The 16,096-nt window shown below is 39.2% G+C and overlaps 1 protein-coding gene across 5 annotated transcripts in view; it reads left to right on the top strand.

Annotated features, from left to right (window-relative positions):
- pde7a (phosphodiesterase 7A) overlaps window positions 1–6,951 on the top strand; it is a 115,388-nt gene extending 108,437 nt beyond the window's left edge. For all 5 annotated transcript variants that reach the window (XM_033019806.1, XM_033019808.1, XM_033019807.1 and 2 more), the window contains 4 exons: window positions 488–632; window positions 2,768–2,864; window positions 3,246–3,326; window positions 5,205–6,951. In XM_033019806.1, the coding sequence (XP_032875697.1) occupies window positions 488–632; window positions 2,768–2,864; window positions 3,246–3,326; window positions 5,205–5,383 (502 nt within the window). In that variant the 3' untranslated portion in view covers window positions 5,384–6,951. The remainder of the gene's footprint in view (window positions 1–487; window positions 633–2,767; window positions 2,865–3,245; window positions 3,327–5,204) is intronic.
- The last annotated feature ends 9,145 nt before the right edge of the window (window positions 6,952–16,096 follow it).

The following is a 16,096-nucleotide window of genomic DNA, read 5'->3' as shown; positions in this document are numbered from 1 at the left end:
TTTTGACCCCAAATGTGTAGTAATGCAATGGATGCTTTAAATTTAAGAGCAAAGACTTCCAATCTTGATCCTTTGTCTTCATGTTTTGCCTGGTCTTCTTTGTTGATTAGTTTGAATGTCCTGTTAAGAATTGTTCTTGCTGATAGGATGATTTGTGTTAAATTAGCGGGAAAATTTGCTGGTGGTTTCAAAGAAATGCCCATAAAATTTCAGGATCCACTTATGGCATGGTATTAAAGTATGATTATTATTAATGGATATGTCAAACCATTGACCAACGTAGTCTAGATTTGTGACCTGTATTATGGAGAAAATATTTCAATGGATAAAACAAGAATTTATTTCAAGTGGAAAAAGTTGAAGCATCTATATCTGTTCTATGTAATAAAAGGCCTGACTGGAATACTATCTCACTGCTAAATGTAACATTTAGTTTTAAATCTTTCATTAAATAATTGACAGCTGTGTTTTTTTTCCTTCTTTGAAGCTACCAAATGGAAAGACAGTTGGGTTCCTTAATTCTAGCTACGGACATAAGTCGCCAGAATGAGTTTCTATCACAATTACGAACTCATTTGGACATGAGTGACTTATATTTAAATGATGCCAGCCATCGACATTTCATGCTGCAGGTAATCTTTCTCACAATTTGTTTTGTTAGTTAAATATTTTTGTGGTTGTGTTTTCTGTTGTAGGCCTAATTCAAACTTATTTTGCTTCGTATTTAAAAGGAATAATATTGTCTACATTTCTCCACACAACGTCTACAAATATATCTACATGAATTTGCAAGTTTTTGTTTATTTTTAAATTATGACTTTTGATGAAGACATTTTGGTGTTTTGTGAAGTTTTAATAAAAGGGTCTCATTATATGGGGCTTTTCATAATATCTCAAAGATCTTAATGGACAATTATGTACTTTAATTTAGATTAGCTTGTTGTGAGGGATCTAGGAGTACGGGTGCATGGTTCCTTGAAGGTCGTCGAAGGTGGTCAAAAAGGCTTTTGGTACTTTGGCCTTCATCAGTCAGAGTATTGAGTATAGAAGTTGGAAGGTCATGTTGCAGTGGGATAAGATGTTGGTGAGACCGCATTGAGAATATTGTGTTCAGTTCTTGGCACCATGTTATAGTAAAGATATTGTCAAGTTTGAAAGGGTTCAGAAAAGGTTTACGAGGATGTTGCCAGGACTTAGAGTGTGAGCTGCAGGGAGAGGTTGAGTAGGCTGGGTTTCTATTCCATGGAGCGCAGGAGGATTGCGGGTGATCTTATAGAGGTGTACAAAATTATGGAGTAGATGCACAGAGTCTCTTGCCCAGAGTAGGGGAATCGAGGACCAGAGGACACAGGTTCAAGGTGAAGGGGAAAAGATTTAATAGGAATCTGAGGGGTAACTTTTTCACACAAAGGGTGGCGGGCGTATGGAACAAGCTGCCAGAGGAGGTAGTTGAGGCTGGGACTATCCCAGTTTAAGAAACAATTAGACAGGTACATGGATAGAGGGATATGGAACAAGTGCAGGCAAGTGGGACTAGTTTAGCTAGAACATTGTTGGCCGGTATGGGCAAGTTGGGCCGAAGGGCCAGAGATGATTGGTTTAGGAGTCTAATAACAGTGTGGAAGAAGCTGTTCCGAAGTCGACATTTGGGCTCTCAAGCTCTTGTGTCTTCTTCCAGATGGTATGAGAGAGAAAAGAAAGTGTCCATGGTGCTAAACATTCTTGTTGATACTTTTACCTTGATACAATGCATCATGACAATGGAGTGGAGAGATGGAAGTGATGAGCCTGTGATTCCTTAAAGTGCATCAATGTGGTGCTGATGAGATGGATGCCTTGGAACTTGAATTTGTTGACCATCTCACCACCAATCCCATCCTCCCCACATCAAGGTATAGGTCAACAACTAAATTTTTTTTTGTTTTGCTCTTTTTAAGGTGCTAGGTTATCGTTCAGATACCATGATGTAAGGTGATCTGTTGCTAGCTGTCTCATTGTTCTTAATCTAGTTGCTTATTCGCTGTTGTAATGTAGAAAATGCCCGTCAACACAGCAGAATCTTGAGTAGGTGGGCTTAATGTTCCTTGCAAGTAAGTGTGAGGGTTTGCATTTTGGTAAGTCAAACCAGGGCTGGATCTTCACAGTTGATCATCGGGCCCTGGTGAGTGTTGCAGAGCAGAGGGATCTAGGAGTACAGGTGCACAGTTCCATGAAAGTGATGTCATAGGCAGATAGGATAGTAGTGAAGGCCTTTGGTACATGGTGCTTCATCAGTCAGGGTATTGAGTATAGAAGCTGGTTCATTATGTTACAGTTGTACAAGACATTGATGAGGCTGCATTTGGAGCATTGTATTCAGTATTGGTCACCCTGCTATAGGACGGATGTCATTAAGTTGAAAATAGTGCAGAGAAGTTTTACGAGGATGCTGCCAAGACTTGAGGGCCTGAGCTACAGAGAGATTGGGCAAGCCAGGACCATTTTTCCTTGGAGCAGAGGAGGCTAAGGGGGATCTTATAGAGGTGTATAAAATCATGAGAGGAATTTATAGGATGCACAGAGTCTTTTACCATGGGTAGATGAATCAACAACCAGAGGACATCGTTTTAAGGTGAGAGGGAAAAGATGTAATAGATCTTATGATTTGTGGTTAACAATAATTTTTTAAATGGTTAAAAACAAATCCTATAAGTGGCAGGCTAATGGAAGACAAAAACATTTAGAAATTAATTCTGGCTGCTTAAGTAAATGTATGTTCTTTTTACAGATAGCACTGAAATGTGCAGATATCAGTAACCCATGCCGGACTTGGGAACTGAGTAAACAATGGAGTGAAAAAGTATCCCAAGAATTCTTCCATCAAGGTATATTCAAGGCAGAGTGACCCAATGTTAACTAAACTTTCTCACCCACCCCCACCCAAGATTATGGCTGTTGGAAATATCAAGAGAAATGTCTTGTTAATAGAGTGTAAGATCTATCTCAGCTGTTTGGCTAATTGAGTGCCTACTTGTGAGATGCAGTGAATACATTAAAATCATGGAATTGGAGATTTAAAATTCCTAGAAAAGGAAACAGAGTTTGGGTAATAATAGCTATATCGCTCAAAATTCAAATCAAGTAAGGCAGTGACCGCAGGGTGTTTATATTGTGTAACTGTTTAGGTGAATAATGCATTAAAAAGATAACATGGAATTTTCAGTATAGAACCAATGAGATAATTCATATTGTTTTTTCTTATGTAGGGGATATTGAAAGAAGATATAAACTAGATATAAGTAAGCTATGTGATCGCCACACAGAAACTGTTGCCAACATTCAAATAGGTGAGTGATTTAAGTTTCAGCAAAATACAAAGCAATTGCCTTTTGTTATATTTATTGACCACAGTTATTTTGACAATCGTGTAACTAGTGAGATGGAAAAGAACTTGACTTGCAATAAATGTGGGCAATAATATTAAAAAATGGACTTTTACTTATATACTGAAGTAAAATAGAGAATAGGCAATGGAAAATAGATCAGGTGTTCAATTTTTTCTATTCAATCTTTAATATTTTTAGACAATTGAATATCATGTTTATTGGGTTGTACACAACTTGCTTCAGGATAAGAGAGGATCAGTAATTATTGGACTGATTTAATTTTTTTGATGATGTGCCAAAGGTGATCGCTGAGGGTATTTTCTACATGGATGTGGTTATTTTCTACATGGATTTTAGTAAGTCATTTGATAAAGTCCCCCATGATAGACTAATCCAGAAGAATGAGATGCATGGGATTAATAGATACTTGGTAATATGAATTTGGAACTGGCTTACTGATAGAGGACAGGGTTGTGGTGGAAGAAAAATATTCTATGACCAGTGAAGATCTGTGCTAGGACAGTTGCCTCTGTGCTAGGACAGTTGCCGTTTGTGATATATATTATTTATATATATATATATATATATATAAATGATGTAGATCTAAATGTCAACAGGTTGGTAGGAAGTTTGCAGATGACACCGAGATTGTTGGGGTTGCGGACTGTGAGGTCAATGTATACAGCGGAATATAGATCAGCTACAGAAATGGAAGATATTTAATCCAAGCATGTGCGAGATGTTGCACTTTGGGATCTAAAATGTAAGGGGAAAATATACATTTGCACAATGTACAGAGGAATCTTGGGGTCCACGTTCATAACTCCCAGAAAATGGCAACACGAAGAGAGTGGTAAAGAAGACATATGATATGCTTGCTTTCATAGGTTGGGGCATTGAGTGTAAGAGTCAAGAAGTCATGACGCAGCTTTGTAGGACTTTGGTGAGCCTCCATTTGGAGTATTGTGTGCCGTTCTGGTCGCCTCATTATAGGAAAGATTTGGAGGCTTTGGATAGGGTGCAGCGAGGGTTTACCAGAATGATGCCTGCATTAGTGGTTATTAGCTACAGGGGAAGTTTGACAGGCTTGGATTGTTTTATTTGCAGTCTGAATCATTTTCACAGGATGGGGAAAAAACAAATACTTGAGGGGTAGCTTTAAGGCCAGAGGGGCAACATTTAAAGATGTGCAGGGCAAGTTTTTTCTACAGAGGAAGATGAGTGCCTGTGGTAGTTGAAACAAATAGTTTGGTGACATTTAAAAGTCTTACGGATAAGCATATGGGTATGCAGGGGATAGAGGGATATGGGTTATGTGCAGATAGATGGGTGATGGTCTTGGCATCATGTTTGGCACAGACATTGTGAGCCAAATGGTGTGTTCTTGTGCTGTTCTATGTTTGGTAATGTATATTACTGAAAGTTGAGTGTAAATCCTAATTGTTAGAACACATTTTGTTTGAATGTTGAACTAAAGCAAAGCAAGAATTTCATTGTCCTATACAGGGACACATGACAATAAACTCACTTGAACTTGAACTTGAACTTAATAACTTTATAGGCATATTATAGCAAAGATATGGCAATTATTGTTTTATTTTAACCTACTTGAAATCATTCTTGCCTGTAACCAGGAAAAGAGCAAGTAAGTGGCACATTTTTAATCTAATAGTTTAATTTGTGTTCTTTGTTTAGAGCAAAAAATCTTTACAACGCTGAATTTGGCCCAGGATGAATTTGCTCATTTACTTGAGCTTTGTGTAAACACTGAAGATTAGTTTATTAATGGTCATTTAAATTTGTGTTCATGTCATTAACAAACATTACTTTGTTTACCAGGTTTCATAACTTATGTAGTGAAGCCTCTTTTTGTGGAATGGTCCCGCTTCACCAACAGCACACTGTCACAGACAATGCTTGGACATCTTAGTTTGAATAATGCTAGCTGGAAGGGATTACTACAAGAACAGACCCAGAGTAGAGAAGATACTAACTCGGTTTGCCGGGAAAAGGACTGATTTATACCTCAGGAAAGCTGAGAATGATTTCATCTCACTGACTCCTCTCATTCTGAGGGAGATGGACAATGAATTTTCAGCCTAATAAGCTGAAGGCAAATGGGATAATTATTTTGGTTGAAATATACTTGTAGACACTGACTGCCACAGTTGTATGCGTAGTCATGTTGACATTAATGTAATTGAATGCTTTCTTCAAAGCATCATGTTGCTTTTTTTTTGCTCCTAGCAAGACCTGAACATAAGCAATACACAAATACCTCAGTTGGCTTTTGTGAGACATTGAGCACATATACTGCAGTGGTGGCTACACTGAACAGAATGGGAAAAGGAAGGTGGCAGTGTCCCAAGAAGTGCCATTTATTAATGGTTAGTTTGAATACTGTAATACAGATTGATACTTGCAATTTCTGCACTTGGGGTTTTCTGTGTTTTTTTTTTTAAAGGCTAAAATATGAACTTAATGAAAATATTCTTTTGTTGGTACAAGAAGAGCTTTTATACTCTTCCCACCATTTGAATGACTGAATGCATGCAAAGAAGCCAGTCCTTTTCTGCCTCAGAGATTTGTTTACAATGCTGTATTTTTGATACTTTGGTTCTGGTTCTTGCCTTGAAGCATAGTGAAAAAAGGAACCACTAATTTGGGAAATGCTCGTTGGTAAGAAGATAGAACAAAATATGCTGCAGTTTGTTTTTAATCTTTTGTGATGCCATTTAAGTTTCCATGGAAGCCTCTTCTGCCATGGTGTTCCTTTAGTGCACTGTGAATCTAGCCTTCATCTCTGGTCATAGCCAAGCTTATATAGCAACAAAGTGCTGCTGGCCTTTGCCTTTTTAGGGGAGACTTAAAGAAACAACTTAAAAACAGATTAATGGTGAAGTCAAAAGTAGTTTACATGTATGAACTGCACTTATGATAACGACAGTAGTTTATAATAAAGATCAACTCAAGATATCTGTCTGCCTGAACCAAGTGATAATGGCATGTCTGGAATCTGCACATCAGAGCATACTGCCACCTTCACCATTGTTTTCTTCAAAATGTGAAAATATGCATGAATTAAACAGCCAGATTGAAGAAAAAATGCTAAAATGCCTTAAAACTATGCACAAAGCTAAGTGACCAAATCTGTTTTTATTTTTAAAGAAGTGCATTGTTCCTCGACCTTTTGCGAGTGAATTGTTACTCCCCTGTGGGCCTTGTCTGATGTGGAAAAAAATAAACCCTTTGTAGGATAATAAAATGTTCTTTTAAATTTCAAACATTCCATTTTGTATTTTACAATGTTTTAAATAGTTGATTATGTACAGTAAGCACAACTATCTTAAGTTTGGCATTTTCCAATGAAACAAATTGGTGCTTTTCTCTTTAGTTTTCTTGTATTTCAGGACTGTTTAAGGAAATTCTGTTTACAATTTGTTGCAACAGCCATTTTTGAGAGATGAAGGCTTCAATGTTAAGTTTAGGAACGTTACCAGGTTGTTGGCAGAGTTGCTACATTCATATTTTGATATGCCTGTTGCTGTTTAAAATTTTAAATAAAAACATTGACATACCTTTTAAACTACTTGCCTGGTTGATTTAACATTTTCAATATTTGGAAATTCAATATATTTTGTACATATTCCATTGAATCAATGTTGTCAAATTTTACTGCAGAGCTACAGAAACTAATATTAATTTTAACTGTAAAAAATAGGAAAGCACTGAACATGATCTTTAAAAAAATGCTGTTCACAAAACCAGTATTGAGCCACGTTATTTAGAAAGTTTAATAACTTTCAGTCTAATAACTCAACCAAAGCAAATATTAGCAGTGAAGTTATACTTATCATCTACATATAGTGAAATGGAAAATGATACAGAAATACAATGAAACCACAATGTTGCAGGAGAAGCCTACAGCCCCCCTCCCCCCTGATGTTGTCAATTACTATATATTGACAGTATACCTATATTGTATATAGGGATACAAATCATGCAACCCATAATGGCCCAGTACATAAGTGCATGTTTTTTGAAGGTCAGATTTGCTATTCAAATCACTTCGGATGGCTACTTGAAAGTCATACATAATCAGATACTGATTTTTAGTACCATATAAGTTTTCAGCGCTCCATTCACCACGCCATGGAACTCCTTCCGGCTAGTGGATGTTATAAAAATCTTTCATAAGATATTTTTCAGCTAATGTGGCAGTAATTTGTAGAGACACAGTTTAATGTGCTGACTCAATATTTCTCCTTCACTGAGCTTGTATAAATTCTGTCGGACTTGAGTATTTTCTGTGGCTGCAGCATTTTGATTTAAAACATTTCCCATGCTCTTAAATGCACCTAAGCTTCACTCTGCAACATGCAACAAACCAATTGGAAAAAGAAGATGTTACCAGGATTCAATGGCCTGAAACTACAAGGAAAGGTTGGGCAGGCTAGAACTTGATTCCTTGGAGCACAGGCAGCTGTGGGATCACCTTAGTATATAAAATCATGAAGGGGATAGGGTGAATGCACCAATTTTTACCCCAAGGTAGTGGGACCAAGAACCAGTGGAAATGGGTTTAAGGTGAGGGGCAAGATTTGATAGGAACCCGAGGGGCAGCTTTTTCAACTGAGGATGGTGGGTATATAAAATGAGCTGCCAAAGATAGTTGAACTTGGTACAATAATAGCATTTAAGAAAGGCTTAAGAGGGATATAGGGCAGATGCGACTGGCTTAGATGGTACCTCGTGGTCAGCATGGATGAGTTGGTACAAATAATCTGTTTCCATGATGTGTGAATTACTATGACTGTTAAAAGCTCCCAGAGCAGTGGAAGGTGAGTGCCGAGTCTTGAGCTGCAGGTTGCTGACCCTGTTGGAGGAAGGAATAATCTGAAGGTAATGGCCAGATTTAGCTGTGCAAAAAATGTCAATGCGACATCACATTACAGTGAAAAACTTGCACTGGTGCAATGCATTTCACAATCTCAAATGTTCCAAACCACATTAATTTGAAGTGCAATCGATGTGCCCCCCACCGCAGGAGAATAAAGATGGAAAGAGATTTAACTTTTTGTCTTCTATCACAGTGAGGAATGTGGAGGAGTCACTGTGGTGGATGTTTGTGTTAATATGTGTTTTGTGTGTTCTGTTGCTTTTTATTTGTATGACTGACTTGGCAAATGAAATTCCTCATATGTTGCAAAACATACTTGGCTAATAAAGTATTATTATATTGTATTGTGATGGAAAGCTTTGGCAGCCAATATACAAGAGCAAGCAACCAAAGAGCAATGTGCTAGTGACTTGATAATCAATGTTATGTTGATGCTGATTGAGAGATATTAGTCAGAACATTGAAAATTCAATACAACAGAATTTACAGAATATAGGCTATTTAACCGCACTATCTGCTACTAAATTGTATTTCATCCGCCTCGGCTTTCCATGATTCCCTTTTGAAGGCATCCATTTCTCTCATCACTTCCTGCAGTCGAAAGTACATTTCAATCGCCTTTAATTGATTATTTCACAATCTGATTTTGCAGGTAACCATCTTGTACACATTGGTTCTTGTTTTGAATTCTGCCACACGGAAATGTCTCTACATTTAAAAAAATAATTTAAGACCTCAATCAGCTGTTTAGTCTTTTCCAAGGCTAGGCCCAGTCGTAGTGTGTGACCAAAAAAGATTAAATATTGTGGAATAACACCTCTTCTAATACTGAAAGCATTATAGGTGTATTGTTTTGTGCTGTAAAATATGATTTTTTTTTTCGGTTTATCAAGTGAAATCTTTGTATGTTATGCTGACAATGTTTGTTTAGTGTCAGAGGTCAAATATGACTGGTCAAGTGTGTGACATCACACGGAAGCATTTTTTTTCAAACTGATTTTAAAATGCTAGAATGTTCATATCTTTAGCAGACATGCATTATAGTTATGTAGGTAGAAAATATCAATGAATAAGATTAATCTCTTACAATAATTTTTTTAATGTATCACCTTGTGATGACATCGGGTCACGTGTGTGGCATTTTGGTTCACTTTCCCAAGAATGGGCCGCTAGTATTTTTTTTGGACATGATTTCTACATTTTTTACGAGCTTATTGATACGCAGATCATAAATGTGGCCTGACCACGGTCTGCACACATTTACGTTGTTTTGAATTAATCCAAGTGTCATTGTAATTGACAGCAATTAAAAGGCTTCTCACCTTTTGTTTTATCCCATTTAAATATTTCTATGAAGATGCATCACCACAGAATTCCCTATTATACAGGACTGAACATAGCCCCAACATTGATAGCTACAGGCTCACCGTCTCATGATATGCAACAGCTATCCCTTTGCAAAAGTGAGAAGTGGATAAAGAGATATTGATATGACTACAGAGAGTAGACTGGTTGAAAACACGTTAGTATGCCCAGGAATGCATTTTGCAAAACAGCTCTTTATCAACAAAACTAACCTGTTTCTTTGACACAAAATGGGAGAAATGCTACATTTGAATAGATAGATATGCCACATCATTAAATGTGTTCAGAAATATTAGACCAAATGCTCACCTTGGTTTTTTTTTAGGCTGCCACTGGGAGGACATGTTTTCTCCTCAAGATAGTGGCTTTCTTTGCAAATAACTAAGGTGACCAACCCAATTTCAAAAGGCAACTATAGAAGATAGAGAATATATCCTAAGAGTCCAAGCAACTTAACTATAAGTCGGTTTGAGGCCAACTCAAAGCCAGCCAAATCCAGGTCTACACGTTAGGTGCAAATGTGGACAATCTATACTAAATATGGAAGTGCGAGTAGTTGTCCATGTCCAACATAGAAGCAACATTTCAGTGATACGTCGTGCTCGGATTCCTTAAAATCAATCAGGATCGGGAGAACTCAACATTCCCCTGAAGTGGGATTCTAGCACTGGCTAGAAACAAACCTAGCATAAAAGAGAATGAAGAGTGATGGGATTAAATTTATAATGCATTTTACTACTATGCAAGAGATGTAGTAAAACTGACACAGATAATTAAATCTATTGTGCCAAGAGTTTATTTCATTCTCAGGACGTGGAGGCTCACCGACAATGATAACGATTTTCGCATTAGCACCTTTTCAGGAAACTAAGTGGTATAAAGGAGAATTAAAGAGCCAACTACATATAAACCAGTGTGACTAATGACACAAAAATTACTTCCCTAAAGGGTACAAATGAACCATTCAGGTATTTATGGCAATCCAATTGCTTCAGGGATACTCTTCCTATTCCCTCCTGTAAAATAATATTTTAAATGCTGATAATGGGAACTGAATATAGTATCACAACTGCACTTTAAACAATGATTGATGGCACAAGAAATTCTACGTCAATAAATTTAAACTGGTTGCTTACCTTCCCAGCCAGAAAACAATGCAAATAATCATTCAGAAAGAGCAACCCATGTCTAATTGTATACAATATAAACATTTTATATAACAAACATTTGTTCAATAGTTAATACTGTGGCAAGGAATTAGAGAATTCTTAATGTCATCAAAAACTATTAAGCACTGGCACAATTAGCTAAGTGACATTTAGATATCTTGCATTAGATACAGGCAGCAATATAATTAAACAGTAAAGTACTGAAAAACAAATGTAGAAACAAAGAAACAAATGCTGATTTACAAAAAAATACAAAGTGCTGGAGTAACTCTGGGTCAGGCAGCATCGCTGGAGAACATGGATAAGTAATGTTTCAGCATAGAACCCTTCAGATTTATTTTTTGGGGGGGGGGGAGGGGGGGAAGAAAGATGGAAGAGAGGAGTGAGAAGACAAAACCAGGCAAGTTATAGGTGGATACAGAAGTAGGGGGTTTTGATAGGCAGATGGTTGGTCAAAGGCCAGAGATGAAAAGACAAGTTCTCATCAAGGGGCCCAGCAGTCTTTCCAGGTGAGACGGAAGTTCATGCGCATCACCTCTATCCTCATCTACTGCAGTCGATGATCCTGACATGGCCAACTGTAAGACCAAGCACAGACTGACCGTTTCTCCGAATACTTGCGCTCAGCCTACCAAGACCTAATGGATCTCCCAGTAGTTAATCATTTTTACTCCTCTTCTCTCTCCAATGCTGATCATTCTGTCCTGAAGGGCCTCCATTGCCAGAGTGAGGCCCCACGCAAACTGGTGGAATAGCACTTCATATTCCGCTTGGGTAGCTCACAACCTTATGGTATGAAATTGAATTCTCCAATTATAGGCAGCTAACTTTCATTCAAAATAAATTAAAGACAAAATAGCAACCTTGAACCAGCATTGCATCCGCCCATTGTTTTATCATCATTTGAGAAGAACACATCAAGCAATTCTCAACGGGTATCACTCCACAAGGAAAGATCACAAGTTGGTAGGGCTGAGCGAAGCTTCTGTATCCAGGAAGGTCATGCATGGGTCGGAAGCCAGATCACTATCACCCAAGAGAATGGGAAGGAGTGGCCACAATAGTAATGGGCCAGTCCCACTTGGGTGTCTCCTTGCCACCACAGCCACCGGATTTTGGAATGTTCAAAATCTTTCTACGACACCTGCGTGTCTTATCATGTCGTGCGGCCTGTCGCACACTGACTTAAACTGTCCTGCGGGTGACGCATGATGACGCCAGGTCATGACCCCAGCTAATTCATTTTGCGACAGCCTGAGTCATCATGCGTCAACCTGTTGTCCTCAGATGTTGTAGACAGTGACGCAGCCTGTCGTATCGCGGGTGGGCGTATGTTGACTTCGGCTGTCGCTGTTTGACGTCTGCAATCACTGTTGAGGTCCTGGAAATTGTGACGTCGGCTGACGCAGATTGTCGCAGTTTGATGTCAACTGTATCGTAGCCTGTCGTAGATTGTCGTACAACTTGACGGTTTTTCGGCGACTGCGGGTGTCAGTCACTGCAGTCGCTGAAAAAATTGCAAAGTGGGACAGGCCCTTCAGACAACTCCAAGACATGTGGCCTTGCTGGTTCAGGAAAGGATGATCCAAAAAAGCAATGCCCTGAATAAAGATTTGGAGGCAGGAGTCTCAATAAGCTGAAGCACTGTGTGCCAACACCTGAATGTGTAGGAACTACAGTTGCTAGTCTGAGGAATGAGCTGAAAAGACTGCAGAAAGTTGTGACCACTGCCCAGTCCATCACCGGCTCTGACCTCCCCGCCATCGAAGGGATCTATCGCAGTTGCTGCCTCAAAAAGGCTGCCAATATCATCAAAGACCCACACCATCCTGGCCACACACTCATCTCTCCGCTGCCATCGGGAAGAAGATACAGGAGCTTGAAATCTGTAACATCCAGGTTCAGGAACAGCTTCTTCCCCACAGCCATCAGGCTATTAAACACGACATCAAATAAGCTCTGCACAATAACAGTCTATTATTACTATTGCACTTTATCTGTTTATTTATTGTGTATATATGGTCTGTGGTCTATAGACACACTGAACTACTATCGTGTTCTGTATTATGTTTACTTATTATGTTGTGCTGCAGCAAGTAAGAATTTCATTGTCCTATCTGGGGCACATGACAATAACTTGACTTGAGGAAGGGTCTCGACCCAAAATGTCACCCATTCCTTCTCTCCAGAGATGCTGCCTGTTCTGCTGTTACTCCAGCATTTTGTCTGTCTTCGATGCCTCATTGAAGTCAGCCAGATAGCCACAAGGCCTGTGAAAATGTGACATCTAATTGCAATAATGAAGAAGAAACATTGGGCCTTAAAATAAAGATTGGCATTATTTGGTAACATAGGCAGCACGTTTGGAGAACCAGTGAGAAAATGCCACGTAAATCAGTTCATCAAACATCTTGACAAGATAATATTCTGCAGTTATGTCAGCTATAATGGTGTTGTTCCATTGCACCCAGTTGACAGAATGATGGGATCACCACAATCTATCAATGTGTCGCAGAGAAGACTAATGCTGGAGATAGCAAAAACTTTTCTAGATGGAGCTCGGATATTTCAGAGATCTTTCTCGGTGCCACACAAAGATGGTGACCCAATCTTTCCAGCAGAAGGGGCTATGTGTCTTGGGCTGGCCTGGTAACCTGCCTGACCCAAATCTGATTTGACTACTTTCATTTACACGACATTGCTGTGCCCCAAACATTATGGGGTGGGGAGGGGGGGCTATATCAGTTCCATGTTATCCTAGTTTCACATACTACACACAAGAAGCAATTTACAGAAGCCAATTAACCTACAAAACCTGAACGTCTTTGGAATGTGGGAGGAATCCAAAGCACCAGAGAAAACATACGTGGTCACAGGGAGAACGTACACACTCCTTACAGCACCCGTAATCAGGATAGTACCCGGGTCTCTTGGTCTGTAAGGCAGCAAGTTTAGTGTTATGTAATGAACCGGATTCGATAAAGGACCTCGAGGTTAATGAGCCATTAGGAGGCAGTGACCATAACATGGTCAGGTTTAATCTACAATTGGAGAGGGAGAAGGGTAGATCGGAGTTGTCAGTGTTGCAGTTGAATAAAGGGGACTATGGGGCCATGAGGGAGGAGCTGGCCAAAGTTGACTGGAAAGATACATTAGCAGGGATGACAGTGGAACAAAAATGGCAGGTGTTTCTGGGAATAATACAGGTGCAGGATCAGTTCATTCCTAGGAGGAAGAAAGATTCCAAGGGGGAAAAGGGACGACCATGGCTGACAAGGGACGTCAGGGACAGTATAAAAATTAAAGCGAAGTACAACGTAGCAAAGATGAGCGGGAAGCAAGAGGATTGGGTAATGTTTAAAGAACAACAGAAGATAACCAAAAAGACAATACAGGGAGAAAAGATGAGGTACGAAGGTAAGCTAGCCAAGAATATAAAGCTGGATAGTAAAAGCTTCTTTAGGGATGTGAAGAGGAAAAATTAGTAAAGACCAAAGTTGGACCATTGAAGACCGAAAAAGGTGAATTTATTATGGGGAGCAAGAAAATGGCAGATGAGTTGAACAGGTACTTTGGATCTGTCTTCACTAAGGAGGACACAGATATAGTAGTGGCCAGAGGATCTGGGGTGACGGAGGAACTGAAGGAAATCCACATTAGGCAGGAAATGGTGTTGGATAGACTGTTGGGACTGAAGGCTGATAAATCCCCAGGGCCTGATGGTCTGCATCCCAGAGTACTTAAGGAAGTGGCTCTAGAAATTGTGAATGCATTGGTGATAATTTTTCAATGTTCTATAGACTCAGGATCAGCTCCTGTGGATTGGAGGGTAACTAATGTTATCCCACTTTTTAAGAAAGGCGGGAGAGAGAAAACGGAATTATAGACCCGTTAGCCTGACATTGGTGGTGGGGAAGATGCTGGAGTCAATTATAAAAGATGAGATAGCAGCACATTTGGATAGCAGTAACTGGATCTGTCCGAGTCAGCATGGATTTACGAAGGGGATATCATGCTTGACTAATCTTCTGGAATTTTTTGATGTAACTAGGAAAATGGACAAGAGAGAGCCAGTGGATGTAGTGTACCTGCACTTTCAGAAAGCATTTGATAAGGTCCCACATAGGAGATTAGTGGGCAAAATTAGGGCACATGGTATTGGGGGTAGAGTGCTGACATGGATAGAGAAGTGGTTGGCAGACAGGAAACAAAGAGTAGGGATTAACGGGTCCCTTTCAGAATGGCAGGCAGTGACTAGTGGGGTACCGCAAGGCTCGGTGCTGGGACCGCAGCTATTTACAATATACATCAATGATTTGGATGAAAGGTTTCAAAGTAACATTAGCAAATTTGGATGACACAAAGCTGGTTGGCAGTGTGAACTGTGAGGAGGATACTATGAGAGTGCAGGGTGACTTGGACAGGTTGGGGGAGTGGGCAGATGAAGTTTAATGTGGATAAATGTGAGGTTATCCACTTTGGTAGCAAAAACTGTGGAATTCTCTGCCTCAGAGGGCGGTGGAGGCAGGTTCTCTGGATGCTTTCAAGAGAGAGCTAGATGGGACTCTGAAAAATAGTGGTGTCAGGAGATATGGGGAGAAGGCAGGAACGGGGTACTGATTGTGGATGATCAGCCATGATCACATTGAATGGCGGTGCTGTCTCGAAGGGCCGAATGGTCGACTCCTGCACCTATTGTCTATTGTCATAACTCTATCGCCGCGCGTTATTTTTGATTTTAACCTATAAACTAAAATGAAATTTTTCACACCCAAAACCTGGCTGTTCTAAAATTAGATGATCAATTGAAATATAATATAGTACAGGCACTGAAATAGAAATTATAAAAGGATTAAATAGTTAAATTTGCTTTAAGAGCTTTGTTTATTAAATTTAGAGATACAATTTGCATTTATATTTGGGGTGATTCATAACTGATGGAATAGAAATTGCATTTGCCAAAGGTTACTACTTGCATGTAGACATTCAATTGTGTACAAGTTTCAGGCTTGAACAAAGTTATGTTGATATTAATCACTGCAAGTGGAACTCGGAAGTGGAACATTTATGAAACAGGCGGCTGCAAATGTTAGTCACTTGATAACTATATGGACTATTGATAGGAAAGGTACCAGTGAACTTTATTGTACGTTAAATGCTCAAAATATTAGATCATGCCGCATTCATGCAGATAAACAGTATTTCCATATCAGTTCAATGACCCGGTGAAACTTTTGTAAATTTCAGATTTTCAACATAACTAGAATTATTTTCCAGAGACTAAAGCCTGATGTTTG

The sequence above is a fragment of the Amblyraja radiata genome, chromosome 4, assembly GCF_010909765.2.
Source record: "Amblyraja radiata isolate CabotCenter1 chromosome 4, sAmbRad1.1.pri, whole genome shotgun sequence".
Taxonomy (NCBI): Eukaryota; Metazoa; Chordata; class Chondrichthyes; order Rajiformes; family Rajidae; genus Amblyraja; species Amblyraja radiata.
This window is presented reverse-complemented; position numbering and strand designations above follow the sequence as displayed.